Source organism: Aythya marila, assembly GCF_965140915.1.
Source record: "Aythya marila genome assembly, contig: HAP1_HAP1_SCAFFOLD_186, whole genome shotgun sequence".
Taxonomy (NCBI): domain Eukaryota; kingdom Metazoa; phylum Chordata; class Aves; order Anseriformes; family Anatidae; genus Aythya; species Aythya marila.
The window spans coordinates 30893-58546 of NW_028137527.1; the positions used below are offsets into that span (position 1 = coordinate 30893).

The following is a 27654-nucleotide window of genomic DNA, read 5'->3' on the forward strand; positions in this document are numbered from 1 at the left end:
GAGCTGTGATGCCACAAAACCCTCCCTGCCCAGGACTGTTCATGCCACCCCTCACTCCTGGCACAGAGAAAATCTGTGGTTTGTTGACCTCTCCTGCCTGTTAGAGCAGAGAAAAACAGAGTTAAAAAGGTTCCCTGAAATGCTCCATCTTTGGATGGGTAAATTTGTGACAATCATACCTGTACTATCTGCCTTTCTTGGTGGGAATATTCACATTTTCTGTCTGTATAGTGATATATATATTTGTATAGCTACAGCTGTAACTACAGCTATATGTGCAAGTAAAGGTAAATGTATAGACAGAGTTACACGTGTACACATGGATAACTGGGAGAGAGGCAGGCAAGTGGCTGTGATTCTACAATTTTTCATCACCTGAATTATCAGGAAACCAACCCAGCAATGATGGGTTTGCTGGCTAAGTTCAGGTGGGGCTTGATGGATGAGGAGAGAAAGCTCTTGAGACAGCCAGGGTCGGAGCTGCCAAATGGGGAACAGCCTATAGCCTGGGCAGGGCATCAGGGTGTTCCCAAAGCCCAGGCCCACACTCAGGGGTCCATGGGTGTGTCTGTGCCCATGGGTAAGTGCTGCAGGGGAAGCACAGAACACTGGTGACCTTCACAGCGGAACAGGCTGAGGTGGGAATGGGATGGGGCCAGGTGTGTTGCCCAAGGCTTTGTGTGTGCTGGTAGTGGTGTGGTGGCTGTGAAGGTGCTGTTCCCTGTTGGAGTTGGTTTGTACATGCTTGGCTGTGTCTGTGCCTTCTGTGCATCTGTGCGTCTGTATGAGACTGTGTTTGTGTGTGCACATGTTTTGGGAATTCAAGGCCAATTTCTCCAGGTTGCTGATACATTAAGAATGTGGGCTGGAGCTTTGGACCATTCTTGAGAGCCCTATTGACAATAAGCTGGTGACCAGAGCATCAGGACATCCTCAGCATGCTTCTTTTTCCTGTGGGGCTTTTTCTACTGGTCTCAGCTTCCTTCCAATCTTCCAGATGGACCCAAGCTGAGGAACCTTGTGCGGGGTGACATTTGGGTAAGGGACAGCACGCAGGTTGGGGGAGACTGTCTCGAGGACATGTGCTGCACTCAAGTACTGAAGGACAGCAGCAAGCTCACATGGCTGCTGGGTCGTGCTTCCATCAATGCAAGATCTGACAGAGGGTTCAAGCCTCCCCTTCAGGAGGCAATGGCATTAAGAGACGGGGAGTTTAGGGCACCAGTCCTTCTTCAGCCACTTCCCAGGCACAGTGGTGCATTGGGGAATGACCTTCTGGCTCTACATGATGAGCATGAGTTCGGGTACCCACAATCCAGACCTTGTCTTGCATTAGGTGAACACCAGTATTTGAGGCAACTTCCAGCCAAGGTCAGCTCCTATCTGATCTCTCCCCATCCCTCTTCTCACATCTCCAGCTCTTCCTGGCCACCTCCCCATATTCCCCATAGGGCCTTGAGCTGGTGGTGGTATGAGTAGACCAAGCATGCTGTGGTACCCAAGAGGTGACTGCACACTGGCTGTGCTGCACAGGATAGACCCAGCTGGATCAGGATCACTGCTGCTAATGCCCCTCTGAGGGGTCAGTGGCTGTAGCAGTTGCTCAGAAAGGCTAGGGAACATTTCCAAGGACACTAGAGGTTTCCAGGTGTCTCCTTCTAGGTCCAGCTGGTGGTACTTTGCTGAGGGCCACAGGAATCCTTCTCCATCATCCCTTCCTTGAGCAGATTGGTCTCCCCCAGAATCCCACAATGTAGAGTACTTCTTTTGCTGTGGACATCTAAAGTTGGCAGTATCCCTGTGGAAGGTTCCACCTTGGGTGATCTCTCACTTTGTGGGGCTTCAGTCACTGCCCACCCTGGCACATGCTGCCCATGCAGAACCCATGGGCTCTGCACACAGCTCAACATTTATGTCCTGGGTGACATCTGCTCCTCTGCCCCAGGTGGTACAGTCATGGCTACCTACCTCAATGGCCATTCACCATCTCTGTAATCATTAGACACCACGAGGTTACTCCTAAATCCTATCCAGTATCTCTTACAGCTTGCAGAATGGCAATAAGCTACTTGTCTTCAGTTCCAGCTGGCTGAAAAAGGAGCAGCCATTGGCCAAAGCTGAGCCAACGAGCAATGCTGGTTGTGTCTCTGTGACAGGATATTAAAGAAAGGAGAAATTCTACTGCACAACAGCAGCTGGGAGAGAGGAGTGAGAACCTGTAAATAGGGACAGCCCTGCAGACAACAAGGTCAGTGCAGAAGGAGGACAGGAGGTGCTCCAGGTGCCAGAGCAGAATTTCCCATGCAGCCCATGAAGAGGCCCCTTGTGGAGCAGGCTGTGCCCCTGCAGCCCATAGGTCCCACAGCAAAGCAGATCTCCATGCTGGAGCCCATGGAGCAGGTGGATGTGACCTGAAGGAAGCTGTGGACCATGGCGAGCCCCTGCAGGAGCAGGCCCGGGGCTGGAGCTGCAGCTTGTGGAGTGGAGCCCATGCAGGAGCAGGGGCACTGAGTGAAGTGAAGTGAAGTGAAGGAGCAGCAGATACAAAGCGTCATGGAGTGACCACAGGCCCCGTTCCCCTGCACTGCTACAGGCAGGCAAGAAAGTACAAAAGGGTGGGGAGGAGGGAAGCTGTTTTTATTTTGTTTTTAGATCCTCACTGCTCCACTCTGTTAGTTAAAGCTCAATAAACTATCCTAATCTCCCTACAGTGAGTCTGTTTTACCCATGACTGCGATTGGTAAGTGTTCTGCCTGTCCTTTAAAAAAAAAACTGGAGCCCTTTTCCACTGTGTTTTCTCTGGCTGTTCCTTTGAGGAGGGGGCGAAAGCGCGGTGTGGTGGAGTTCAGCTGCCCATCAGTGTGAAACCACCACACTCCTCAACCATGTTATTGGCACCAGCTTTGAAAGAAGAAGCATGACTTCAGGCAGTCAGTTGGGGAGACCCTGTTTTATTAAGCAGATGCAATGAGAGAGAACTGACAGAGCAGTTTCATTCCTCAGTGGACAGTAGATATATAAAAAACATTTTCCTAAGAAACTAATGAATGGGAATGTCAATGAAGATAAAAGTAACACTAATGATCATGAAACAAATACCCAGGATGTCATTTGTGGAGAAAGAGGGGAAGTTTATCACTTTTCAGAAACATTCCTGAAATCATTTTCCTAATGGCACCCTTGAGCTCCTGGTTCCTCATGCTGTAGATGAGGGGGTTCAGTGCTGGAGGCATCACTGAGTACAGAAATGATACCATCAGGTCTCGGGCTGGGAAGGAGGCTGAGAAGGGCTTCATGTAGGAAAAAAGTCCAGTGATGACAAACAGGGAGACCACAAACAGGTGAGGGAGGCACATGGAGAAGGCTTTGTGCCGGCCCTGCTCAGAGGGCATCCTCAGCACAGCCCTGAAGACCTGCACGTAGGAAAAAATAATGAAAAAAAAGCACATGGATGCTAAAGAAGCACCAATCATAAGTACCCAAATATTCCTGAGGTAGGAATTTGAGCAGGAGAGCTTGAGGATCGAGGGGATTTCACAGAAGAACTGGTCCACAGCATTGCTTCGGCCCAGTGGCAGTGAAAATGTATTGGCAGTGACCAGCAGAGCATAGAGAACCCCACTGCCCCAGGCAGCTGCTGCCATCTGGGCACAAGCTCTGCTGCCCAGGAGGCTTCCGTAGTGCAGGGGCTTGCAGATGGCAACATAGCGGTCGTAGGCCATGATGGTGAGAAGGGAATAGTCTGCAGAGAGGAAGAATAGAAAGAGAAAGACCTGCGCAGCACACCCTGCATAGGAAATGGCCCTGGAGTCCCAGAGGGAATTTGCCATTGCTTTGGGGACAGTGGTGGAGATGCAGCCCAGGTCAAGGAGGGCGAGGTTGAGGAGGAAGAAGTACATGGGGGTGTGGAGGTGGTGGTCGCAGGCTACGGCGGTGAGGATGAGGCCGTTGCCCAGGAGGGCAGCCAGGTAGATGCCCAGGAAGAGTGCGAAGTGCAGGATCTGCAACTCCCGTGTGTCTGCAAATGGCAGGAGAAGGAATTTGGTGATGAAGCTGCTGTTGGACATTTGATGTCTCTTGACCTTGAGGCTGGTCTAAAAGGAAGAAAAAACAACATTTGTGTAGACATTATATATAAAGGAACTTTTCATCATTGTTGCAGAAATTCACTCAACTGCAGAATAGGGCTTGGTGTATTGTGTATGTTTTGTGTATTTTTTTGTACTTGTCCTACACACCTGAGAAGTCCTTTAAGGTAGAAATCCTTGGTGTACTGCCCACCAAGTAAAATCTTGGGGATCCTGCAAGGCAAAGGGACTGTCCCTCAGGGCAGTGTGCAGACAGAAGTTGTATCAATCAGTCCTGGTCTCAGCTGCCGAGTGCAGGCACCTTGGGAGGTTGGTCACACTTAGGTGTTCCTCTGAATAGACCCTTAATGCTACTGACAGCAGAGGAATCCAGGTTCAAAGTGCGCATCTCCAAACCCCTCACCCAACTCATCATATCTAAGGAGGTTCTCAGCACTCTGCTTTTCCCCAGGGACACACAGGGATCACAGCAGCTGCCCCTATACAACCGTTCAGCAACATTTCTATGGCCTCAGGACTGATGTGTCTTCTCCATGGTGCTGCTAGATAACACAGATCTGCTAGGGCAGAGTTGTGCCCTTCTGCATGGCAGCCTGCAGCCCAGCAGAAGCCCCACGTAGAGTCAAAGGTCGTTAGATGTGATGTCCTGAACAGAGAGCCAGCTCATTCCCAGCCACACAAACACTTCCCAGAGGCCCAAAAGTTTGGAAGAAACATCGATGCTTTTTTCATGGACATACCTGAGCGACAGGAACATCATCAGTGTTTGAGCTGCACCTGAATTCTCATCCCCAAAACTGCAGTGAGTACAAAGCAGCTTATAAAATTTCAATGATATTACGGCTGGAGATCTGTGCTCGATGAGAAAGGAGACCAGGGGATTGCTAAGGGGAAGGTGTCTGCACTGCAGGGATGGCAGAGAAGTGCCCAAATCCCCCCTCCCATCTTGCTGCTGGGAGCAGCTCCCTCCCACCCTCTGACCATGGCTGTGCTGATTGCAGCTGTCCCTGCCTGCAGCTGGGTCTCTGTCCCCATGCCTCCTGCCTGCAGCTCACAGCCCCCATCCCACCCTCTGGGTGCTCAGCTCTGCCCTGCAGACACCTCCGGGCAGCAGGGCTCTGCCCAGGGGCAGCTCACTGGGGGCATGTCCTAGAGCCCAGCTCACACAGACCCTGCTGACATTGTAAGGGTGGTGGTGGTTACAAGGAAAGTGTCCTTGTAACCCCCACTCTGACAGATTGTGAGTCTCAGACTCTTCTTAGAAATAACAGCATCCATTTCTACACTCATAGAGCCAAAGCAGAGAAGACTGAAATCTCATGAAGCTCAGGAAAGAAAAGACTGAAGCCAAAATCCCCTTCCTTCTTCCAGTTCTTTTAAAGTCCCCTTGGATACACCCTGGTTGTGCCGTGGAGCTGTGAGCAGGCTGCCCCAGGCAGCAGCCTCCCACCAGCAGCAGGACCCTGCCCTGACAGGGGGGCTCCTTCCACCCGCAGCTTCTCCCTGCAGCGCCTTGGTCAGCTCCCCGGGCAGGCTGAGTGCTGAGCCTGGCAGGCAGCAGAGGCCCTGCCCCACCACACAGCCCCTGGGGCACAGCAGGGACCCTGCTCTGCACCAAAGCCCTGGACACCCCTGCCTGCACCCACGGCTTCTCCTGCCTCCAGGAACTGCAGCTGCATTGCCCTCCAGCCAGAGACTTACGGATTCAGGGCTGGGAAGTCTTCTCCCGCAGGGAGCTCTGGGTATGCTGCCACTTCTGCCTGCCTTTAAGCACTGTGTCTCTGCAGGCAGTGCCCCCAGCCCTGCTGCGCTGTGCAGAGGAGCTGCTCCTGGGCAGAGCTGTCTCTCTGCAGCACTGCCCACTTGCCAGGAGCTCCCCTTGGGCCCAGGAGCCTGGCCCAGTTCAGCAGCAGAGGCCCAGCCCAAGGCCTCCCTTGCTCTGCCCCCCACCAGGCTCCCTGCACATGGCTCTGGGGCTGCAGGGGAACCTGCTGGCAAACAGCCTGAAGGAATCGCTGGGGCTCCAGCCCTCACCTGGCACACACACTTCTTGACAGCAGGATCATTTCTCCTAGCACAAAAACAATTATCTGTAACAGTCACCTCTTCTCACATCAGCTGATGGTGGGACACCCAGACATGGTCATAAAAGTAATTCCTTTAACCCTCTGCTTAAGGAAGGGATTCAGCAGAGTCAGTTAACCCAACATCTCATGTTGGGTTTTTGTCCTGGGGCTGCAATGGGACTCAGATCCCTCCCATGTCTGCCACAAACCCATGGGAGCTGGGATTCCTCTGCACTCAGTTTAGGTGTGCATAACATGGGCAGCTGCAGATGAGCTCCTTGTCTCATCTCCAGGATCATTAATGGAGATGGAGGAAATCAGGGGGTTGCAATCACCTGGTGACATGTCAGGGGGCAGAGGTACGTGCAGGCATCTACAAGCTCTCATGGAGGTACCATGAGGGACAGGGCAGCACATGGGGACATCCCCTTGGAGACTGGTGGGGAGTGCCTTTGGCCAGCTGAAATGACAGCAAATGCACCCATTTAGGACAACTAAACCTGTCCCTCCTCAGTAGGCTCAGGGCAGCATGTAGAGGCATCCATCTGACCCAATGGAGAACTGTGCCACAGGGAGAGCTGAGTCTCTCTCTCCCTCTAGTTTTCCCTCCATCTCCAGGGACTCTAATGGCACTTGTCTCATGGACATCCCTACATTATCTAATGAAATTCAGGGCAGCTGCTCCATGTAATAGCCAATTCTAGGCCTGCAGTGCTACCCGAGATGCTAACTCTGCCCAGCACCACTGGAGCATGCAGCTGACACGGGCAGCACAGGACCCACAGGACACCTCTGGCCATCTATAGCTGGTACTTAACGGGTACCCCTGAAGGCATCTCTGACAGACCTGGTGCTTACGAGCAAGTGACCACTTCCCAGGGCTGCAGAAAGCAAAGGTTTATCCCTCCTCTATCCAGGCAGTGCATGGATATGAGGTACATCACACCAGGGTTTCCACTTGTGTCCTTTGGTTTGCAAACACTGCTGCTGCGTCTTACCCCAATCCCTTACTCAGTCAAGACACAACCCAGTGATTTTTTTCTGTGTCCCTGTATCACAGGATGAGCATAGCCAAGGATATTTTCAGCATCCATTCTCGTGCCTGGAGATCAGCCCCAGCTCCAGCACCGGCCCTCAGGGCTGCACTGACACCACAAAAGGCCCTCTGCAGTCAAGGCAGCACAGCTCAGGCCTGTTTACTTCTGGCCTCAGGAACACCAGGGCGTACTGTGCTTCAGGCCCCTCATTTCATCCTCCTAGGGCCATCTGCCATCCACGGCAGCAGGTCTCTGTTGTGAAGGAAAGCCTCTTCATGCCCAGGCTCTTGGGCACAAGACCTGGGACAAGTCTGAGTTTGGCCCTTGTACCACAGCTGAGGTGCTGCAGCCCAGATGTGCCCCAATGCCCTCAGCCTGGGGCACAGGCAGAAGGAGCTGGATCCCCGCCTGCTGTCACAGGGCTGGGACATTGATGGCAGAGCTGCTGAGGTGTGGGGGGACAGGTCCCTCAGCTTGGGGTGCTGTGCAGGATGGGTGCAGATTGTCCAGAAGAGACAGGCAGGGGTGATCAATAGGGGGTTGCCCTCCATGTGAAGGTTCTGTCTGGATGCTTGGAGCTCCTCTATGGGATGGGCAGCAGACTGGGGGAGCCCTTGTGGGTGAGGGTCAGAGCAGAGCCAGTCAGGGTGACCTTGTGGTCAGAGGTAGATGCCTGCAGTCAGGCTGAAGAAGCAGACAGTCTTGTGGAAGCCACTGGACTAAGATGAATTCAATGACCCCATGTCACCCTGGGGGCCTTTAATCACTCGGACGGTCACAGGAAAGGGACACTGCAGGGTGCAAACATTCCCAAGGTTTCTGTGGGTTCTTGGAGACAGCTTCTGTGCACAGCTGCCAGGTGGACCGACCTAGGTGATGTTCACCAGGACTAGCAAACAGGAAAACCTGTGTCTTGACACTCCTTCTGCAAAATGCATGTCATAGTCCAGCTGCTTTTCAGCACATGGAAAGAGATGAGGTTTCAGGGCCCAGCCCTACATCCAGCACTCCACAGGCCAACTCATTCATAGTCCCTGGGAGGACTGCAGCCCCTCCGTGCCATCCCTGGGGGTCTTCAGGCAGCTCCTCCTGCCGCAGGGCCAGGGCAGCCGGGCCCGAGCTGCTGCAGCCAGAAAGGTTTGCTGGTCCCATTACTTCCTCATCAGCTGAGATCGGCTTTCAGACAAAGAAGAGGCTGTAGCTGCAGTTAGTTTGCTTAAATATGCTGAGAGCATGGGGACGGCTTCAGCCGAGAGGCAAAACCCCTCTCATTTATATGCAGCAACATGGTGGAGGCTCCTAGGTCAGTCCCAGAAAGGCGTGACATATGTTGGAGAAACAATCCACTAAACACACAAAAATCCACTGCTGAGGGGCAGGCACCTGGAGAGTATTGGCAGATAGACTTTAGCGAACTGCCTAGAAAAGGGGGGCTGAAGTATTTGTTAGTCCTCGTGGACTCGTCTGCAGGCTGGCCTGAGGCCTTTCCGTGTCGTACCAGGAAGGCGAGAGAAGTAGTACAAGCTCTGGTAAAAGAAAGAATTCTGAGATTTGGGGCACCTTTGGGAACGCCATCGGACAGAGGTGTTTGATAGCCAAGGGAGTTACTGAAAGAAGCAGACTATTAGGTATTGGTTGGGATCCGCATAGCCCTTACAGACAGACCCCAGTCTAGTGGCAGAGTGGACAGAATGAATCATACTCTCAAGACTCAGGCGAAGCGTGTCAAGAAACTTCAGTGCTCTGAAGACAGATTTTACCCTGTCTCTTGCAAAAGGCCCAGCCCCAGGACAAGCCTCAAACCCCACCTTCCTGGAAGGGCTCCCAGGAGCACAGGCGTGTTGAGGCAGGAACACAGCAGTGACTTCTCCAGCGCTCCACTTCCTCTATTCCGTGGCCTTTGTCAGAATTTGGAGATGCTCCTGGTGGATGGGCCAGGAACCGCTAGGAATGAACTGGGCAGAAGGGAGGTGACTGTTTCTCAGGACAAGAAGGGAAATCTCTCGTCTGTCTCGTGAGCTGTGCTGTCTCCATGCTGCTGACGTCATAAGCCTTCTTATGACACAGGCTGATGTCACAGGGGGATGCCCTGCATCACCAGGATGTAAGCACTGGAGCAGCAGCAGTGCCGGCACTTCCCTGCAAGGCCTGGTCCTTGCTGGGCACTGCTTGGGTGCTTCCCAGCGCTGTCCTTCTGTGGCCAGGAGTTGGGTCAGCAGGCAGCAAGCTTGCACTGGGCGACCCTCACTGACGAGCGGAGGAGCAGGTGCACATTGCTCCTGCCCAGGACCCCAGTCCTGGTCCGGTCACCAGCCTTAGTCCCCAGCCCTGGTCCCCAGCCCTGCTCCGGTACCCAGCCCTGGTCCGGCCTCCAGCCCTAGTCCCCAGCCCTGGTCCCCGGCCCTGGTCCCGTCCCAAGCCCTGGTCTCCAGCCCTATTCCGGACCCCAGCAATTGTCCCCAGCCCTGGTCCCTAGCACTAGACACATCCCCAGCCCTGGATCCTAGCCCTGGTTCCCATCCTTGGTCCCCAGCCCTGGACCCCAGCCTTGGTCCCCAGTCCTGGACCCCAGCCAGGGTCCGGTCCCCAGCCTTGGACCCCAACCCGGGTCAAGTCCCCAGCCCTGGTCCCCAGCTCTGGTCCCGAGCCCTGGTGCGGTCCTCAGTCCTGGTCCCCAGCCCTGGTCCTGAGCCCTGGTCTGTTCCCCAGCCCTGGTCCCCAGCCCTGGTCCAGTCCCCAGCCCTGGTCCATAGCCCTGGTCCCCAGCAATGGTTTGGTCCCCAGCCTTGTTTCCTAGACCTGGTTCCCAGCCCTGGTCCAGTCCACAGCCCTGGTCCCCTGCCCTGGTCCCCAGTCCTGGTCTCCAGCTCTGGTCCCCAGCCCTGGTTCAGTCCCCAGCACTTGTCCCGGGTTTAAGGCTTGATTTCCAACTCAGGTAGTTCTGGAACATTCATGAAAGGCCTGTGGGAGTTGCAGGCCACACCAGCGTCTGGAACATAGGATGACTTCGTCCCAGAGCCAGATCCCAAAGAGGCACCAGCTCTCAGGGAAACCTGGCCCTGGATTGTCCCCATCACAAGGAGGCTGAGCCATGCCCAGAGGAGCCCTAGGGCTGAGGAGGAGCCCTAGCATCAGGACCCAGGAGTCCTGGCTGCTACATTGTCCCCTGAGCCCAGCGGGACACTCAGGCAGGGCTCTTGCAGCAGCCACCAGCTCTGTCCAGCACCACCACCACCCCCCAGACCAGGACCTGCAGCTTTGGACAGCTGACAGCCCTTGGGCCACCCCGTGGGAAGGGACTCCTGACACCCTTACCTTTGGGGGAGAGATGCAGGAGCACTGGGAACAGGGAAGTCATGTCAGAGGCGATGGTCACCGTCCAGCAGCCCTCCATCTTGCTTACTGCTGGCCCTCAGCTCAGAACAAGGGATGCCCGCCCTAGCTCCTCAACCACAGCTCCTCTGCAAGGTGCCCCTGCTCCTCCGCCCATCAGCGAGGGTCGCCCACTGCAAGCTTGCTGCCTGCTGACCCCACTCCTGGCCACAGAAGGACAGCAGTGGAGAGCACCCAAGCAGTGCCCATCATGGACCAGGCCTTGCAGGGAAGTGCCGGCACTGCCGCTGCTCCAGTGCTTATATCCTGGTGATGCATGGCATCCCCCTGTGACATCAGCCTGTGTCATAAGAAGGCTTAGGACGTCAGCAGCATGGAGACAGCACAGCTCAGGAGAGGCTGGGGACCAGGGCTGGGGACCAGAGCTATGGACCGGACCAGGGCTGTGGACCAGGGCTAGTGACCCAACCCGGGCTGGTGTCCAGGGCTGAAGACCAGGGCTGGGGACCAAGGCTCGAGACAAGTCCTGGGGTGGGGACCAGGGCTGGGGATGATGGCTGGGGACAAGCACTGGGGATCAGACCAGTGATGGGAACCAGGCATGGGGACCGGAGCAGGGCAGGGGACCTGAGCTGGGGACCGGACCAGGGCTGGGGACCAGGTCTGGGGACCAGGGCTGGGGAAAGGACCATGGCTGTTGACCAGGGCTAGGGACCAGGGCTGGAGACCAGGGCTGCGGACTGGTCCAGGGCGGGGGACCAGGGCTGGGGACCAGGGCTAGGGACCAGGGCTGGGGACCGGACCAGTGTTTGGGACAGGACCAGGGATGGGAACCATGGCTTGGGACCAGGTTCGGGTACCATGTCTGGGGACCAGGGCTGGGGAAAGGACCATGGCTGTGGACCAGGGCTAGGGACCAGGGCTGGAGACCAGGGCTGCGGACTGGTCCAGGGCGGGGGACCAGGGCTGGGGACCAGGGCTAGGGACCAGGGCTGGGGACCGGACCAGTGTTTGGGACAGGACCAGGGATGGGAACCATGGCTTGGGACCAGGTTCGGGTACCATGTCTGGGGACCAGGGCTGGGGAAAGGACCATGGCTGTGGACCAGGGCTAGGGACCAGGGCTGGAGACCAGGGCTGCGGACTGGTCCAGGGCGGGGGACCAGGGCTGGGGACCAGGGCTAGGGACCAGGGCTCGGGACCGGACCAGTGTTTGGGACAGGACCAGGGATGGGAACCATGGCTTGGGACCAGGTTCGGGTACCATGTCTGGGGACCATGTCTGGGGACAGGACCAGGGCTGGGATCCAGGGCTGGGGACCATGTCTGGGGACAAGGGCTTGGGACCAGGGCAAGAAACGGGACCAGGGCTGGTGTCAAGGGTTTGGGACCAGGGCAAGAAACGGGACCAGGGCTGGTGTCAAGGGCTCGGGACCAGGACTGAGGACTGCACCAGGTCTCGGGACCAGGGCTGGGGACTGGACCAGGGCTGGGGACCAAACAAGGGCTGGGGATCAGGGTTGGGGACCAGTTCTGGGGACCAGGGCTGGGGACTGGACCAGGCCTGGGGACTAGACCTGGGAACCAGGGCTGGGGACCTTACCAGGGCTGGGGACTGGAACAGGGCTGAGGACCGGACCAGGGCTGGGGCTGGGGCTGGGGACAAGGGCTTGGAACCAAGTCTGGGGACCAGACCAGGGCTGGGGACCAGGGCTAGGGACCGGGCCAGGACAGGGGACCAGTGCTTGGGACCGGACCAGGGCTGGGGACCATGGCTTTGGACCAGGGCTGGGGACCAGGGCTGGGAACCAGGGCTGGGGTAAGGACCAGCGATGGAGACCAAGGTTGGGACCATGGTGGGAGTCTGGACCTGGGATGGGGACCGGAACAGGGCTGGGGACCAGAGCTATGGACTAAGGCTGGGGACAGGACCAGGGCAGGGGACCAGGGTTGTGGTCTAAGTCTGAGGACCTGGGCTGGGGACTGGACCAGGGCTGGGATCCAGGGCTGGGGACCTAGCCTAAGTACCAGGGCTGGGGACCAGGGCTGGGGAATGGACCAGGGCTGAGGACCACGATCTGGGACCAGACTATGCCTGGGGACCACACCAGGGATGGGGACCGGATGAGGGCTTGGTATCAGGCAACTGCTGGGGTCGAGGGCTGGGGATCGGAACAGGGCTGGGGAACAGGCCTGGGGACTAGTGCTGGGGACAAGGGCAGAAGCAAGGTGCACCTGCTCCTCCACCCGTCAGCGAGGGTCGCCCAGTGCAAGCTTGCTGCCTGCTGACCCCACTCCTGGCCACAGAAGGACAGAGCTGGGGAGCACCCAAGCAGTGCTCAGCAGGGACCAGGCCTTGCAGGGAAGTGCCGGCACTGCCGCTGCTCCAGTGACGATATCCTGGTGATGTAGGGCATCCCCCTGTGACATCAGCCTGTGTCATAAGAAGGCTTATGATGTCAGCAGCATGGAGACAGCACAGCTCAGGAGAGGCTGGGGACCATGGCTGGGGACCAGAGCTACGGACGGGACCAGGGCTGTGGACCTGGTCTTAGAAATAGGGCGGGGACCAGTCCATGGTTGGGGACCAGGGCTGGGAACCAGGGCTGGAGACCAGGGCTAGGGACCAGACCAGCGCTGTGGACTAGGGCTGGGGACTACAGCTGGGGAGTGTACCAGGGCTGTCTACCAGGAATGGGAACCTGGGCCGGGGACCAGGGCTTGGGACCGGATCAGTGATGGGGACCAGGCATGGGGATGGGAACAGGGCTGGGGACCTGAGCTGGGGACCAGACCCGCACTGTAAACCAGGGCTGGGGACCACAGCTGGGGACTGCACCAGGGCTGGGGACCAGGGCTGGGGACCCAACCCGGGCTGGTGTCCAGGGCTGGAGACCAGGGCTGGGGACCAAGGCTCGAGACCAGTCCTGGGGTGGGGACCAGGGCTGGGGATGATGGCTGGGGACAAGCACTGGGGACCAGACCAGTGATGGGGACCAGGTCTGGGGACAAGGGCTGGGGAAAGGACCATGGCTGTGGACCAGGGCTAGGGACCAGGGCTGGAGACCAGGGCTGCGGACTGGTCCAGGGCGGGGGACAGGGCTGGGGACCAGGGCTAGGGACCAGGGCTTGGGACTAGGGCTGGAGGCCGGACCAGGGCTGGGTACCGGAGTAGGGCTGGGGACGAGGGCTGGGGACTAAGGCTGGTGACCGGACCAGGACTGGGGTCCTGGGCAGGAGCAATGTGCACCTGCTCCTCCGCTCGTCAGCGAGGGTCGCCCAGTGCAAGCTTGCTGCCTGCTGACCCCACTCCTGGCCACAGAAGGACAGCGCTGGGAAGCACCCAAGCAGTGCCCAGCAAGGACCAGGCCTTGCAGGGAAGTGCCGGCACTGCTGCTGCTCCAGTGCTTACATCCTGGTGATGCAGGGCATCCCCCTGTGACATCAGCCTGTGTCATAAGAAGGCTTATGACAGCAGCATGGAGACAGCACAGCTCACGAGACAGACGAGAGATTTCCCTTCTTGTCCTGAGAAACAGTCACCTCCCTTCTGCCCAGTTCATTCCTAGCGGTTCCTGGCCCATCCACCAGGAGCATCTCCAAATTCTGACAAAGGCCACGGAATAGAGGAAGTGGAGCGCTGGAGAAGTCACTGCTGTGTTCCTGCCTCAACACGCCTGTGCTCCTGGGAGCCCTTCCAGGAAGGTGGGGTTTGAGGCTTGTCCTGGGGCTGGGCCTTTTGCAAGAGACAGGGTAAAATCTGTCTTCAGAGCACTGAAGTTTCTTGACACGCTTTGCCTGAGTCTTGAGAGTATGATTCATTCTGTCCACTCTGCCACTAGACTGGGGTCTGTCTGTAAGGGCTATGCGGATCCCAACCGAGTCTGCTAAATCCCTTCCTTCAGCAGGGGGTTAAAGGAGTTACTTCCATGACCACATCTGGGTGTCCCACCACCAACTGGGATAAGAAGAGGTGATTGTTAGAGATAATTGCTCTTTGTGCTAGGGGAAATGATCCTGCTGTCAAGAAGTGTGTGTGCCAGTGTGGGAGACCGGAGCCCAGGGATTCCTTCAGGCTGTTTGCCAGGAGGTTCCCCTGCAGCCTCAGGGCCATGTGCAGGGAGCCTGGTGGGGGGCAGAGCAAGGGAGGCCTTGCACTGGGCCTCTGCTGCTGAGCTGGGCCAGGCTCCTGGGCCCAAGGGGAGCTCCTGGCAAGCGGGTAGTGCTGCAGAGAGACAGCTCTGCCCAGGAGCAGCTCCTCTGCACAGCGCAGCAGGGCTGGGGGCATTGCCTGCAGAGACACAGTGCTTAAAGGCAGGCAGAAGTGGCAGCATGCCCAGAGCTCCCTGCTGGAGAAGACTTCCCAGCCCTGCACCTGGTAAGTCTCTGGCTGGAGGGCAATGCAGCCGCAAGTCCTGGAGGCAGGAGAAGCCGGGGTGCAGGCAGGGGTGTCCAGGGCTTTGGTGCAGAGCAGGGTCCCTGCTGTGCCCCAGGGGCTGTGTGGCGGGGCAGGGCCTCTGCCGCCTGCCAGGCTCAGCCCTCAGCCTGTCCGGGGAGCTGCCCAGGGCGCTGCAGGGAGAAGCTGTGGGTGGAAGGAGCCCCCCTGTTAGGGCAGGGTCCTGCTGCTGGTGGGAGGCTGCTGCCTGGTGCAGCCTGCTCACAGATCCACAGCACACCAAGGGAATTTCAGAGGGATCTTCACCCTCATCTTCCCTTAGCCTCTGCTTTCAGTTTTCTCTTCTTGTATCTTACTGGGAATAGAAATATAAGCTGTTATTTCCAAGAAAAGTCTGAGAGTCCTAAGCCTTCACAAGCAGCTCACCAAGGATCTCACCAAGTCCCTTCCTGCCCCTCAGCTGACAGAAAGCTCCACCACCGCATGCACAGTGTCAGCAGTTTCTGTGTGCCCTGGGCTCTAGGACGTGCCCCCAGCGAGCTGCCCCTGGGCAAAGCCCTGCTGCCGGGAGGTGTCTGCAGGGCAGAGCTGAGCACCCAGCGGGTGGGATGGGGGCTGTGAGCTGCAGGCAGGAGGCGTGGGGACAGAGACCCAGCTGCAGGCAGGGACAGCTTCAGGCAGCAGAGCCATGGGCAGGGAATGGCAGGACAGTGCCAACAGAGTCTTATGGCACCTCCCTGTTTACAGTCAAGCTCACAGGATTCAGGACATGACTCTTAATCTCATCAGGAGGAAATGCAGTAGAGCAGACTCTCGTCAGTTCCCGTTGGTCCCTGGCCTTGCCTCCCCTGTTAGAAGCCCTGTGCTATTTCACTCTGTTCCTGCACCTGCTGCTACTGTTCTTGTTTTATGGCTCCCTGCAGATATGGCTTTCAGATTCAGCTGAAGCACTGACCCTATGGGTCCCACCCCCCAGACCTGTCTGTAGGAGGAAAATTCCCAGCCTCCCTTCTTATGTATGGGCTCTTGGCAATGCGGTCTATGGGGAAGGAAAAAGCTGAACCTCCTTCCAGGAGCCCTTGAGGAATCTGTCTGAGACCAGGACATATGGACGGACTGTCCTTACTGCACTAAGGGTAGTCATTTTGCTAGCTGGGGCTCACAAGATCTTACCTGGAATACAAACGCCAGGGTTTTCTACTGTTCCTGAGTGTGACACAGGCAACTGGAACAAAGTACACCATGCACTCTATTCTGCAGTCAAGGGTTTTGAGACTGGTATTGCTGGGAAGTCCACATACATCAGAGAGAGATTTAATCAGAGATCACTCCTGGTTTGTTTTCACATTGAGCTGCAGGATAGGCCTGACTTCTGCAGAGCCCACAGCAGAGTCCCCTGCTCCCAGTGGCACCACCAACCAAAGCTCAAGCAGGGGAAGGGAAGAAGGGTCTCAGAAAGGAGAAGGTCACTTCTTCAATGAGGAGTAGGTTTCTTCTCAGACATGCCTCTCCTAATTATCAGCGTAATTTCCTCCTTGGATTGTCCCCTTTGTCCAGGAGGATCAGATGTCCAACAGCAGCTCCATCACAGAGTTCCTCCTCCTGCCATTTGCAGACACGCGGGAGCTGCAGCTCCTGCACTTCATGCTCTTTCTGGGCATCTACCTGGCTGCCCTCCTGGGCAACGGCCTCATCCTCACCACCGTAGCCTGCGACCACCGCCTCCACACCCCCATGTACTTCTTCCTCCTCAACCTCGCCCTTCTCGACCTGGGCTGCATCTCCACCACTCTCCCCAAAGCCATGGCCAATTCTCTGTGGGACGCCAGGGCCATTTCCTATGCAGGATGTGCTGCACAGGTCTTTTTCTTCTTCTTTTTGTTTTCAGTAGAATATTGTCTTCTCACCATCATGTCCTATGACCGCTACATTGCCATCTGTAAGCCACTGCACTACGGAACCCTCCTGAGCAGCAGAGCTTGTGCCCAGATGGCAGCAGCTGCCTGGGGCAGTGGGGTTCTCTATGCTCTGCTGCACACTGCCAATACATTTTCACTGCCATTCTGCAGAGGCTGTGTTATTGACCAATTTTTCTGTGAAGTTCCCCAGATCCTAAAGCTCTCCTGCTCAAACTCCTACCTAAGAGAAATTGGGCTTCTCACATTTAGTGTTTTTGTGTTTTTGGGGTGTTTTGTTTACATTGTGCTGTCCTATGTGCAGATCTTCAGGGCCGTGCTGAGGATGCCCTCTGAGCGGGGCCGACACAAAGCCTTTTCCACATGCCTCCCTCACCTGTTCGTGGTCTCCCTGTTTATCAGCACTGGCATTTTTTCCTACCTGAAGCCCACCTCCATCTCCTCCCCATCCCTGAACCTGGCAGTGGCAGTTCTATACTCAGTGCTGCCTCAAGTATTGAACCCCCTCATCTACAGCATGAGGAACCAGGAGCTCAAGGAAGCCATTAGGAAAGTGATGTCATGGATGTTTTCCAGGATGTGCTGAGGAATTTGATTGGACCTTCCAGCAGATATAGACTTCTTTTCTTTATCTTGATCAGCACACTACAATTATCTGAAATGATGGAACACTTCTAGAATATTATTTTTTAGGATGTGTATTGCAGGAGTAGAAAAAGTACTCATCTTCTCCCATACTTTCATTGCTAGGAGTCTGTCTCTTATGCACTTCACTTAATCTCCCCAGTCTTTCAGGTATTTCCACCTGGCCTGATTAAACAGACCATATTGGATGCCACCTTTCCAGCAGACTACCTGGACACGTGCACTCTCCATTCTTCTCCAGATTCCCCTCCCCTTACTCTTTGATCATACAGATACATCTCACCTACCCAGTTGGTTTTTGGATCCTGAGGGAGCTTCAACCCAGCCTGAATTCCAGTTTTCTATCTCATCGTCCTCACAGCCAACTCTGTAATTGTATTTCTATACATCATTTCCTACCTATCTCAAACATTCCCACATGGGAGGTCCCATATGGTTGCTGAGAGAAGTGCTGGGCATGAGGAGGGGAGGAGCAAGGTTATCCATACAGTCTAGGACTTCAAGGGGCTGCTTTTCCTATACATACAGAGCTCCTTAGGAGAAACTTTGGACCAATGTCAACTAGAGAATGATGCTATCACTTCTTCTCAAAACTCTGAGCTAATGGAAACTACTCTTAAATAAAGATACTGCTTTCTGTAAAGTTGTCACTGAAACTTCCTCTTTACCAGCAGCTTTGATACCTCACTAACTAACAGGACAAGTCTAGAAGACTGGAAGAAAATGGCTGAATTGTAATGATCCCCATGGTGCATTTGGTGCCGAGTCCATGAACCTCAGGCAGTGAGAGAATGATGTAACTGCAAGAGAAGTTAAAGTCAGTAGGAGACTTCAAAGTGTCCTGGAGTTTAATGGTCTCCAGGGAGGGTCATTACTGAGAAACCTCCCCATGGACTTATTAGAGCACACAATTGGAGTCCATGATTACAGACAGACCAAGGCACTGTGCAGAAGACTGATACTGAGTAAAGATGAGGCCCTGTGAAGCTTGAGGTCCAAGGTTTAGTCACCCACCTTGCTTCTCCCCCTTGCTCTCATCCAAGCATTTCGTTACTTTCACTGATTTCTCCCCACCCTCCCCGACTGTTCCTTGAAACACAATGGCATTGGCTGACCACAGACTCTTTCTGGGTGACCTCTGGCCCTAACCCATCAGCCTTCTTTTGCACTGTGAACTGATCAGACAGAAGAAATTTCACCAGGATCTTCCAGGTCTGCTGTGCCCTTCCAGCTTCTTAGGTAGTTGTGACCAATCTGTGTTCCTGTTGCTGTCCCACCATGTGCTCAGGCAGAAGGAACTTTAAAGCCCACACCCAAGGCCTCTTCCTACATGGGGCCTATCAGGCTCTGTTCTAGTGAGATTCCAGGGGCTGAAGCTGATTGGTTCAGTTTAGCAAGGACCAGACAGTACTTATATATATATATATATATATATATATATATATATATATATATATATATATATATATAAAGTAAGCAAGCTTTATTACGAGATATTTACACACATACCAACCCCAGGGAAATGACAATGGTACTGATGACTGTGAAGCTTTTCCCAATCATTGATGGCCTAGAGGAAGGTGTCAGTAGTCACACTGCTTAAACAGGCATCCCCACTGAGGCAACGTTGTCCTTGATAGCGTCTCATCTCTCTCCTCTGGAGGAGTCCCAGTTTTATACCCTCCTACCCAGCAGCTGTTCTGACATATGGGGCCAACACATGTCACAAGGGCCACCAGGCTCCTCCTTGGTGTTGTATAAGCATGTCTACAAATGCTCATGTGCACCATTTGAGTTGGGGTTGAACTGGCTCTGTGAAGGTTGTTTCTTCATCCATCATCTTCTTCTGCTGCCCTCTGGCCAGCATTTCCAGCTGCAAGTGTCAGGGGTACAAGCCAAGCCACAAAGTTCCACCAACTTTGCCACTGTCTCACCAGCATTGCCTCAGAGCTTGGTTAGATCCTTGTTTTCTCCTGCTTATGTGCTCAGCAACTTAAACTCCTCCCTGCAAGGACGAGCTGTTCCACAACACACCAAACAACACAATCACAGTCATAAGATCACTATGCCTTTACACAGGATTGTAAAGAGGCCACAAGGCTGCAGTGTCATGAGCACAGCATGTCTCCTCATGAGCATCAGTAGCGGAGACAGTTACTATAGCCAAGGGGACAAAGACCTTAGTTCGGCTGGGGCCTTCCAGCCTTGCCAGTGTTATAAATGGCTCAGGATTCAAATTAGGATTAAATAAAAAAATAGGATTTATTGAAAGAATATAAAGGAATAGAGGTAAGCAAACAGCGCTGGGTGTACCGGGAGTCTCCGCTCCACCAGGACGCACACCAGTTACATCAAGCAGCTGATTTTTATGCTCCTAGACTAATACATATTCATTACTACTTCTAAAAAAAAATAGATTATTAAAATTAGCTTCCGGGGTGCAGTCCCTCCTACTGGAGCATGCGCAGTCTCCTCTGGGGTCTCTTCTGGGGGTCTCTAGGGGTCTTTCATGCTGAAGGCTCGTAGTCTTCCTCTCCCCCTTTGTACTTACTGGGCACCATACCAAGTTTACAGAACATCCTCTTCAAGTCTTGTCTCCCAGCCGTCCTTCAGCTTCTTTCTCCTTCCTCTTTATCTCTCGGCCCCCCCTAACCAGATACCAAAGATCCACATAGTATCCCATAACAGTCACTAGTTGCTATCAGTTGTTCTGAAACTCCCAGACACACGAGTAATTAAAACATTCTTCCCCAGCCACTCACAGACACATCTATAGCAGTGTTAGAAATAGAAGTCCGGAATAACAAAAGCAAACAGGTTCATAAATTTAAGAAGTGATAAATTGACTAGAATGAGGGGGAGACTGGGACACCCTGCATCTGTGGTTCAAGAATTGAATTGCCAGTGCAGGGCCCAGAGGCAGACAGGATTCAAACGATTCAAACAGAATTGTTCTTTATGGACACGAATTGTTAAAACATTCCTCACACCAGTGATCTTGGTCTTCTCCACATGCCTGCTGCTGGCCTTCCAGCTTCTCAGGTAGATGTGACCAAGTTGAGTGCCTGTTCCTGTCCCATCACGTACTCAGGCAGAAGGAAAACCCCCATGAAAACTCACACCCAAGGCCTCTTCCTACATGGAGCCTATCAGACTCTCAGACAGAGGGCATCTCACAATCAGCATGCCAAGCAGGTACCTTCTGCTGCCTTATCGGGGATGCTGGCAGGTGTGATCTGAAAAGCACAGATGTCAGCCAGGAGGCAAGGGCTGACACATCAGGCATTTGTGCTCACTCATGTTCACCTTGTGCTCACTCATGTTCACCAGAGCTCCCTTCCAACCTCAAACGTTCTGTAGTTATGTGATACCTGGCAGTATTTCTGAGAACTTTTCTGTGGTACCTTAAATCAGTCTGAGTCCTCATGTCCATGGAACAGAGCTTGTTTTTAGGATGACTTCACTCACTAGGTAATCCTGATGAGCAGAGGTTACAAAAGCAGGCAGTGTCTCAACCCACAGCAGTGTCCCCAGCCACTGGGTCCACTGTGCAGCACCTTATTCACAGAATCACAGAATCACAGAATTTCTAGGTTGGAAGAGACTTCAAGATCATCGAGTCCAACCTCTGACCTAACACTAACAGTCCCCACTAAACCATATCCCTAAGCTCTACATCTAAACGTCTTTTAAAGACTTCCAGGGATGGTGACTCCACCACTTCTCTAGGCAGCCCGTTCCAATGTCTCACAACCCTTTCGGTAAAGAAGTTCTTCCTAACATCTAACCTAAAACTCCCCTGGCTCAACTTAAGCCCATTCCCCCTCGTCCTGTCACCAGGCACGTGGGAGAACAGGCCAACCCCCACCTCGCTACAGCCTCCCTTGAGGTACCCATAGAGAGCGATAAGGTCGCCCCTGAGCCTCCTCTTCTCCAGGCTGAACAAGCCAAGCTCCCTCAGCCGCTCCTCGTAGGACTTGTTCTCCAGGCCCCTCACCAGCTTTGTCGCCCTTCTCTGCACCCGCTCAAGCACCTCGATGTCCTTCTTGTAGTGAGGGGCCCAAAACTGAACACAGTACTCGAGGTGCGGCCTCACCAGAGCTGAGTACAGGGGGACGATCACCTCCCTAGCCCTGCTGGTCACACTGTTTCTTATGCAAGCCAGGATGCCGTTGGCCTTCTTGGCCACCTGAGCACACTGCTTGCTCATATTCAGCTGACTATCCACCATCACTCCTAGGTCCTTCTCTGCCTGGCAGCTTTCCAACCACTCATCTCCCAGCCTGTAGCTCTGCTTGGGGTTATTGCGCCCCAGGTGCAGGACCCGGCACTTGGCCTTGTTGAACTTCATGCAGTTGACCTCAGCCCATCGGTGCAGCCTATCCAGATCCTACTGCGGAGCTTTCCTACCCTCGAGCAGATTGACACGCGCATAGCTTGGTGTCGCCTGCAAACTTACTGAGGGTGCACTCAATGCCCTCGTCCAGATCATTGATGAAGATATTAAAGAGGACCGGCCCCAGCACCGAGCCCTGGGGAACACCACTGGTGACTGGCCTCGAACTGGACTTGACTCCATTTACCATGACTCTTTGGGCCTGGCTATCCAGCCAGTTTCTAACCCAACGAAGCGTGCGCCAGTCCAAGCCAAGAGCAGCCAGTTTCTTGAGGAGAATGCTGTGGGAGACGGTGTCAAAAGCCTTGATGATTATGAGTTGGAAGGAACCTTTTGAGGTCTTGGCCTGCCCTCAGATGGAGTAACTTGACGGTTAGATCACATTGAACTGTGCTTGGTTCAGCTCTCATGTTCAGAGGTGATTTTTTTTTCCTTAACCTCATTTGAAATTTAAAATTTCCATTGGTGAGCAGAGAAGCACTCCAGAAGCTCCTTTCCACACCCAGGAAGGGAATAATGCACCCAGTAGTGCTCCTGAGAGAGGTTGGGACACAGGACGGGAGGCATTGTGAGCTGCAGTTCCAGGCACTGATACTGAGCCCTGGCTTTCGGGTCTCCCAGCAGGTGCTGCCAGTGCCTGCAGCCTCCAGAGTCCCCCAGCCCTGTGGGCGACACTGGGTCTGGTCCTGACCTTTGGGAGCTGCGCTGGCTGCAGAGGGGCTGCCAGGAGCGCTGGGGCTGGTGCTGCCCACCCTCACATCCTGCCCCAGGTGTCTCTTGGTCCCTGGGATCATTGCTGTGACTGAGGGGAGAGGCAGGCCTGGCTGGGGCCTGGCAGTAGTTTTGGGGTGGTGGCCTTGTGGGAACTTGCCGCAGTGCTGTGGCTCCTGTCCACAGGCCTGTCTCTGGGCTGGCCCAGCACCACTGCCCCACTCAAAGCCACAGATCCCAACAGGAGGAAGGAGCCAGACATCTTCAAGACCAGCTCCCACCTGGGATTTTGTACTTTCCCTTTGGTTGATGCCACCAATACTGAGCTTTAAACAACAAGCTCAGCCATCAGGAAGTGAAAAAGTCCCATTTAATTTATATACAGCTATTACTTTGCTACAAGAAAGTCCACATTGATACACACTTTTAAACAGGCTTGGACGGGCTTCATCTGACACAATGCATGTTCATTCCTCAGTATCAGTGGTAGGAGTGAAAGGATTTGGGGGGAGGGTGGGCAGGGATGAAAAGCAGAAGCACCAGCAGTTAAAAATAATGAAATATGAAAACAAGACAAAATATAATAATGCAAAAGAAGGCAACACAAGGTTTGAATGGATACAGGGGGTCACCTTTGGAGAGATATGGGACATTTATGATTCCTGAAAAATGTCCATAAAAGCACTTTCACAATAGCATCCTTTAGTGTTTGCATCCTCATGCTGTAGATGAGGGGGTTCAGTGCTGGGGGAACCACAGAGTAAAGAACTGCCACCACCAGATCCAGGGCTGGAGAAAAGATAGAAGGGGGCTTCAAGTAGGCAAACACACCAGTGCTGATTAACAAAGAGATCACGACCAAATGAGGGACACATGTGGAAAAGGCTTTGTGCCGTCCCTGCTCAGAGGGCATCCTCTGCACAGTCCTGAAGATCTGAACATAGGAGAGAACAATGAAAACAAAACAACCCAAGAACAGAAGACTACTAAATGTGAGAAGTCCAAGATCCCTATGGTAGGAATGTGAGCAGGAGAGCTTGAGGATCTTGGGGATTTCACAGAAGAACTGGTCCACAGCATTTTCTCCGCAGAGGGGCAGTGAAAATGTATTGGCAGTGTACAGTACAGCATTGAGAAAGCCACTGCCCCAGGCAGCTGCTGCCATCTGGGCACAAGCTCTCCTGTCCAGGAGGGTCCCGTAGTGCAGGGGCTTGCAGATGGCAACGTAGCGGTCATAGGCCATGATGGTAAGAAGGGAACAGTCCGATGACATCAAAAAGACAAACAGAAATTCCTGTGCAACGCATCCTGCATAGGAAATGGTCCTGGTGTCCCAGAGGGAATTGGCCATGGCTTTGGGGACAGTGGTGGAGATGCAGCCCAGGTCGAGGAGGGCGAGGTTGAGGAGGAAGAAGTACATGGGGGTGTGGAGGCGGTGGTCGCAGGCTACGGCGGTGAGGATGAGGCCGTTGCCCAGGAGGGCAGCCAGGTAGATGCCCAGGAAGAGCACGAAGTGCAGGAGCTGCAGCTCCCGCATGTCTGCAAATGGCAGGAGGAGGAACTCGGTGATGGAGCTGTTGTTGGACATGTGCTGCCTGTTGGGTATGGAGATCTGTACAGGTAGTAAAAGACAACGACATGTTAGGACAGGTTTCTCTGAGTGAAGCCTATGCCATTCCTTTTAGACCTCCCCTGCCATACTCAAACGCTTTTTGCTTCTCTGCTGGAATCTTTGGTTTAGCTCCATGACATGAGCTTCATTTTTAAGGTTCAGTCTCAAATGAGGAACAGGGGGCTCTGGTTCTGGTCTCGCAAGGGAATCAGACCTGACCAGTGCAGAGAGTGCACAGGAACATGGCAGGAGGGCAAGGTTTTATTTTCAGATTTTGTCATATGAAATCCCTTCTTACACAAAAAGGAATAGTATCACAGAATGGCTCGGGTTGGAAGAGACCTTACAGATAATCTAGTTCCAGACACCTTGCCATGGGCAGGGATGCTACCCACTAGATCACGATGCCCAGGACCTCATCCAACCTGGTCCTGAACACCTCTAGGAACAGGACATTCACAGCCTATCTGGGCAATATGTTTCAGTACCTTGCCTCCCTCTGAGTGAAAAATTCCCTCCGAATCTCCCCTCTTTTAGTTTAAAGCCATTCCCCTGAACCTGTCATTATCTGATTGATCAAAAAGTAGCTCTCCATCTTTTTTATAAGACCCCTTTAAGTACGGAAAAGCTGCAGTGAGGTCACCATGCTCAGCCCCAGCTCTCTCAGCCGTTCTTCGAAGGAGAGGTATGCTGATCATCTTCATGTCAGCATGTTAACATTTGCATTCCGGTGCTACATAATGCAGTTGGCAGAAAGGAGTTTTAGGGACAATGTTTAATACACATTCTCTTCCCACTCTTCATGCCCAAACAGTGTTCTCAGAAGTCAGAAATCCTGAGCATTTCTGATGCACTCACAGTGAATGGCTGTGAGACCTCAGAGGCAAAGGGATTCCCTGTGGCTCAGAGCAGAGCGAGGGAGCTGGCTGGACTTGTCCCCAACTACCTGAGCTTTTGTAGATGGAGGGCAATCACATTTATGTTACCCTGAAAAGAAGCCAAATGCTGCTGAGACCAGATGAATCCACGGCCAATCTGTCAACGCCCAGCCTTTCTCAAGGTACCTGAAAAAAGTCTCAGCACCGCACCTCTAGTCAAGGACACCAATCATTCATTTCACCAACCCAACAGTTGCATGTAGCATCTCTCTGCTTCTTCCCCGGGTTTCACATAACACAGAGATGCTATGGAAAAGATTTGCAGCCTGCAGGACAGCTCACAGATTGAAAGGACACCCAAGGAGATATCCAAATGACCTGGTGATGGTCCTTCATGAAGGGAAAGTCAACTCTCTCCCCAGCCTCACAGACTGCATTGCCCACAACCCCCAGGCAGCTGACCCCCTCTGCAGTTGCAGCACAGGTGGAAATGGGCAAGTGGCTGGAGAGATGCACCTCTGCTCTGCTGGAGCTCTGGCTGCAGAAGACATTATCCATGCCTTGGACTCATGGCTGTGAGGGCAGAGGCTTTTCTGGGTGGGAGAGGAGGCAAGGGGGCATGCTCAGAGGTCTGCACTGAATGGAAAAAAATATGGAGTATTCTGATGAATTCTCCCTCGGACGAGACTTCTTATTAATCGTCCTCTCATTCCCTGATCATATCCCTGATACCTAAAGGTTTTCTTTCTGGGAGCTGTTTCCCTGTCTTATTCCTGTTTCTGCTCACAGCCTCATCCAAATCTGTGCACAGTAAACTTTGCCCTTCAGAAACCTGCCAATATGCAAGAGACTGCTTAGCTGCTTGTGCATCTTTGCAGGTGGAAAAGGACCTGTCAGAAAGCCCAGATGGAGTCAGCAAAGTCGATGCTGTTTCTTTCAATATGAAGAGGAGAGGCTGAAGGTACATTTGGGGCAGCTCACAAACATACCGATCATCAAAGTTCCAGTTCAGGAGTCTCAGCAATGTGCTCATATTTCTCTTGGATTTCTTCCTGCTTCCTCTCCCTTCCAGTAGAGTAGGCAACTGAAAATAGGGCAGAAAATCCCTATTTTAACCTTGCTTGCTTAGAAAAATTGTTTGGGAAATGCCCTTGATGTACAACGGATCTGTGAGCAGGTTGCACCAGGCAGCAGCCTCCCACCAGCAGCAGGACCCTGCCCTGCCAGGGGGGCTCCTTCCACCCACAGCATCTCCCCGCAGCGCCCCGGGCAGCTCCCCGGGCAGGCTGAGTGCTGAGCCTGGCAGGCGGCAGAGGCCCTGGCCCGGCACACAGCCCCTGGGGCACAGCAGGGACCCTGCTCTGCACCACAGCCGTGGACACCCCTGCCTGCACCCCCAGCTTCACAGCGTGCAGCTGGCCCACGACAGGGGAGCCCTTGGGGCCTGGACAATGACCGTATGGCAGGGAACCGCTGCGCTGGAGCATGTCCTTCTCTACAACAAATAGACATGCTCTGACTACAGCCTCATCTACTCTGGAAAAATCCAGGTCTAGGGCACATCCAGGATACTCCAGTGCATTTCAATGCACATATACTTACTGTGTTAAGGGTTGCAAGCATTGCTTTTCCATATACTCTCAGCTTTCTAACACTCCACACAGTCTTTAACAACTCTCCCTTCATTGTCCTCCCAATGACAGCTGCAGGCAGTGCCCTCAGCCCTGCTGCGCTGTGCAGAGGAGCTGCTCCTGGGCAGAGCTGTCTCTCTGCAGCGCTGCCCGCTTGCCACGAGCTCCCCTTGGGCCCAGGAGCCCAGCCCAGCTCAGCAGCAGAGGCCCAGCCCAAGGTCTCCCTTGCTCTGCCCCCCCCCAGGCTCCCTGCACATGGCCCTGGGGCTCCAGGGCTCACAGCTCCTGGAAGGCAGCAGGGTCTCTCCTGGGAAACACACTTGTAAGCAGACAAAGCAAACACTGGCTGGCCCTCTCTAAAATGTGCTGATTGATTCCTGGAGCAGGAATTGCCCTACCTGTGTGCAGGGCTATGGGACATTCCAAAGTTCCTCCCTGTTGTACAACTTATTCTTTAGTGAAGTGGGTGATGTAACTGAATGCACCTTCAAGAACTTTGCTGATGACACAAAGCAGGAAGGAGTTGCTGATACCCCAGAGGGCTGTGCTGTCATTCAGAGGAACCTTGACAGGCTAGAAAGATAAGCTGAGAGAAACCCCATGAAGTTCAACAAGGGCAAGTGCAGGGTCCTGTCTCCTTCCTAGGGAGGAATAACCCGCAGCACCAGTACAGGCTGGGAATGACCTGCTGGAGAGCAGCTCTGCAGAGAAGGACCTGGAAGTCCTGGGGGACATCAGGCTGTGCACGAGTCAGCAGTGTGCCGTTGTGGCCAAGAAGGCCAACAGAATCCTGGGTGCATTCGGAAGGGTGTTGCCAGCAGGCCAAGGGAGGTGATCCTCCCCCTCTACTCAGCCTGTACAGGTGCTTGGGGTTATTCCTCACTAGGAAGGAGACACCACCTTTTCTTTGTGATGTCAAATGCATGAGAATCCTGACAAGGTCAG

The 27654-nt window shown here is 54.1% G+C and overlaps 3 protein-coding genes across 3 annotated transcripts; 1 reads left to right on the forward strand and 2 right to left on the reverse strand.

The window, feature by feature from the left end:
- Nucleotides 1-3107: 3107 nt before the first annotated feature.
- LOC309890744 (olfactory receptor 14C36-like) lies at nt 3108-4067 on the reverse strand (the record flags this gene model as incomplete). Its single annotated transcript, XM_082785150.1, has 1 exon — nt 3108-4067. The coding sequence occupies one exon, from the start codon at nt 4065-4067 to the stop codon at nt 3108-3110; it is 960 nt and encodes a 319-aa protein (XP_082641276.1).
- A 12419-nt stretch (nt 4068-16486) lies between these two features.
- Nucleotides 16487-17422, forward strand: LOC309890745 (olfactory receptor 14C36-like; the record flags this gene model as incomplete). The annotated part of the gene is made up of 1 exon (XM_082785151.1): nt 16487-17422. The coding sequence occupies one exon, from the start codon at nt 16487-16489 to the stop codon at nt 17420-17422; it is 936 nt and encodes a 311-aa protein (XP_082641277.1).
- Nucleotides 17423-23216: 5794 nt separating this feature from the next.
- On the reverse strand, nt 23217-24176 carry LOC309890746 (olfactory receptor 14A16-like; the record flags this gene model as incomplete). The annotated part of the gene is made up of 1 exon (XM_082785152.1): nt 23217-24176. One exon carries the CDS (start codon nt 24174-24176, stop codon nt 23217-23219), a length of 960 nt encoding a protein of 319 aa, XP_082641278.1.
- Nucleotides 24177-27654: the final 3478 nt, after the last annotated feature.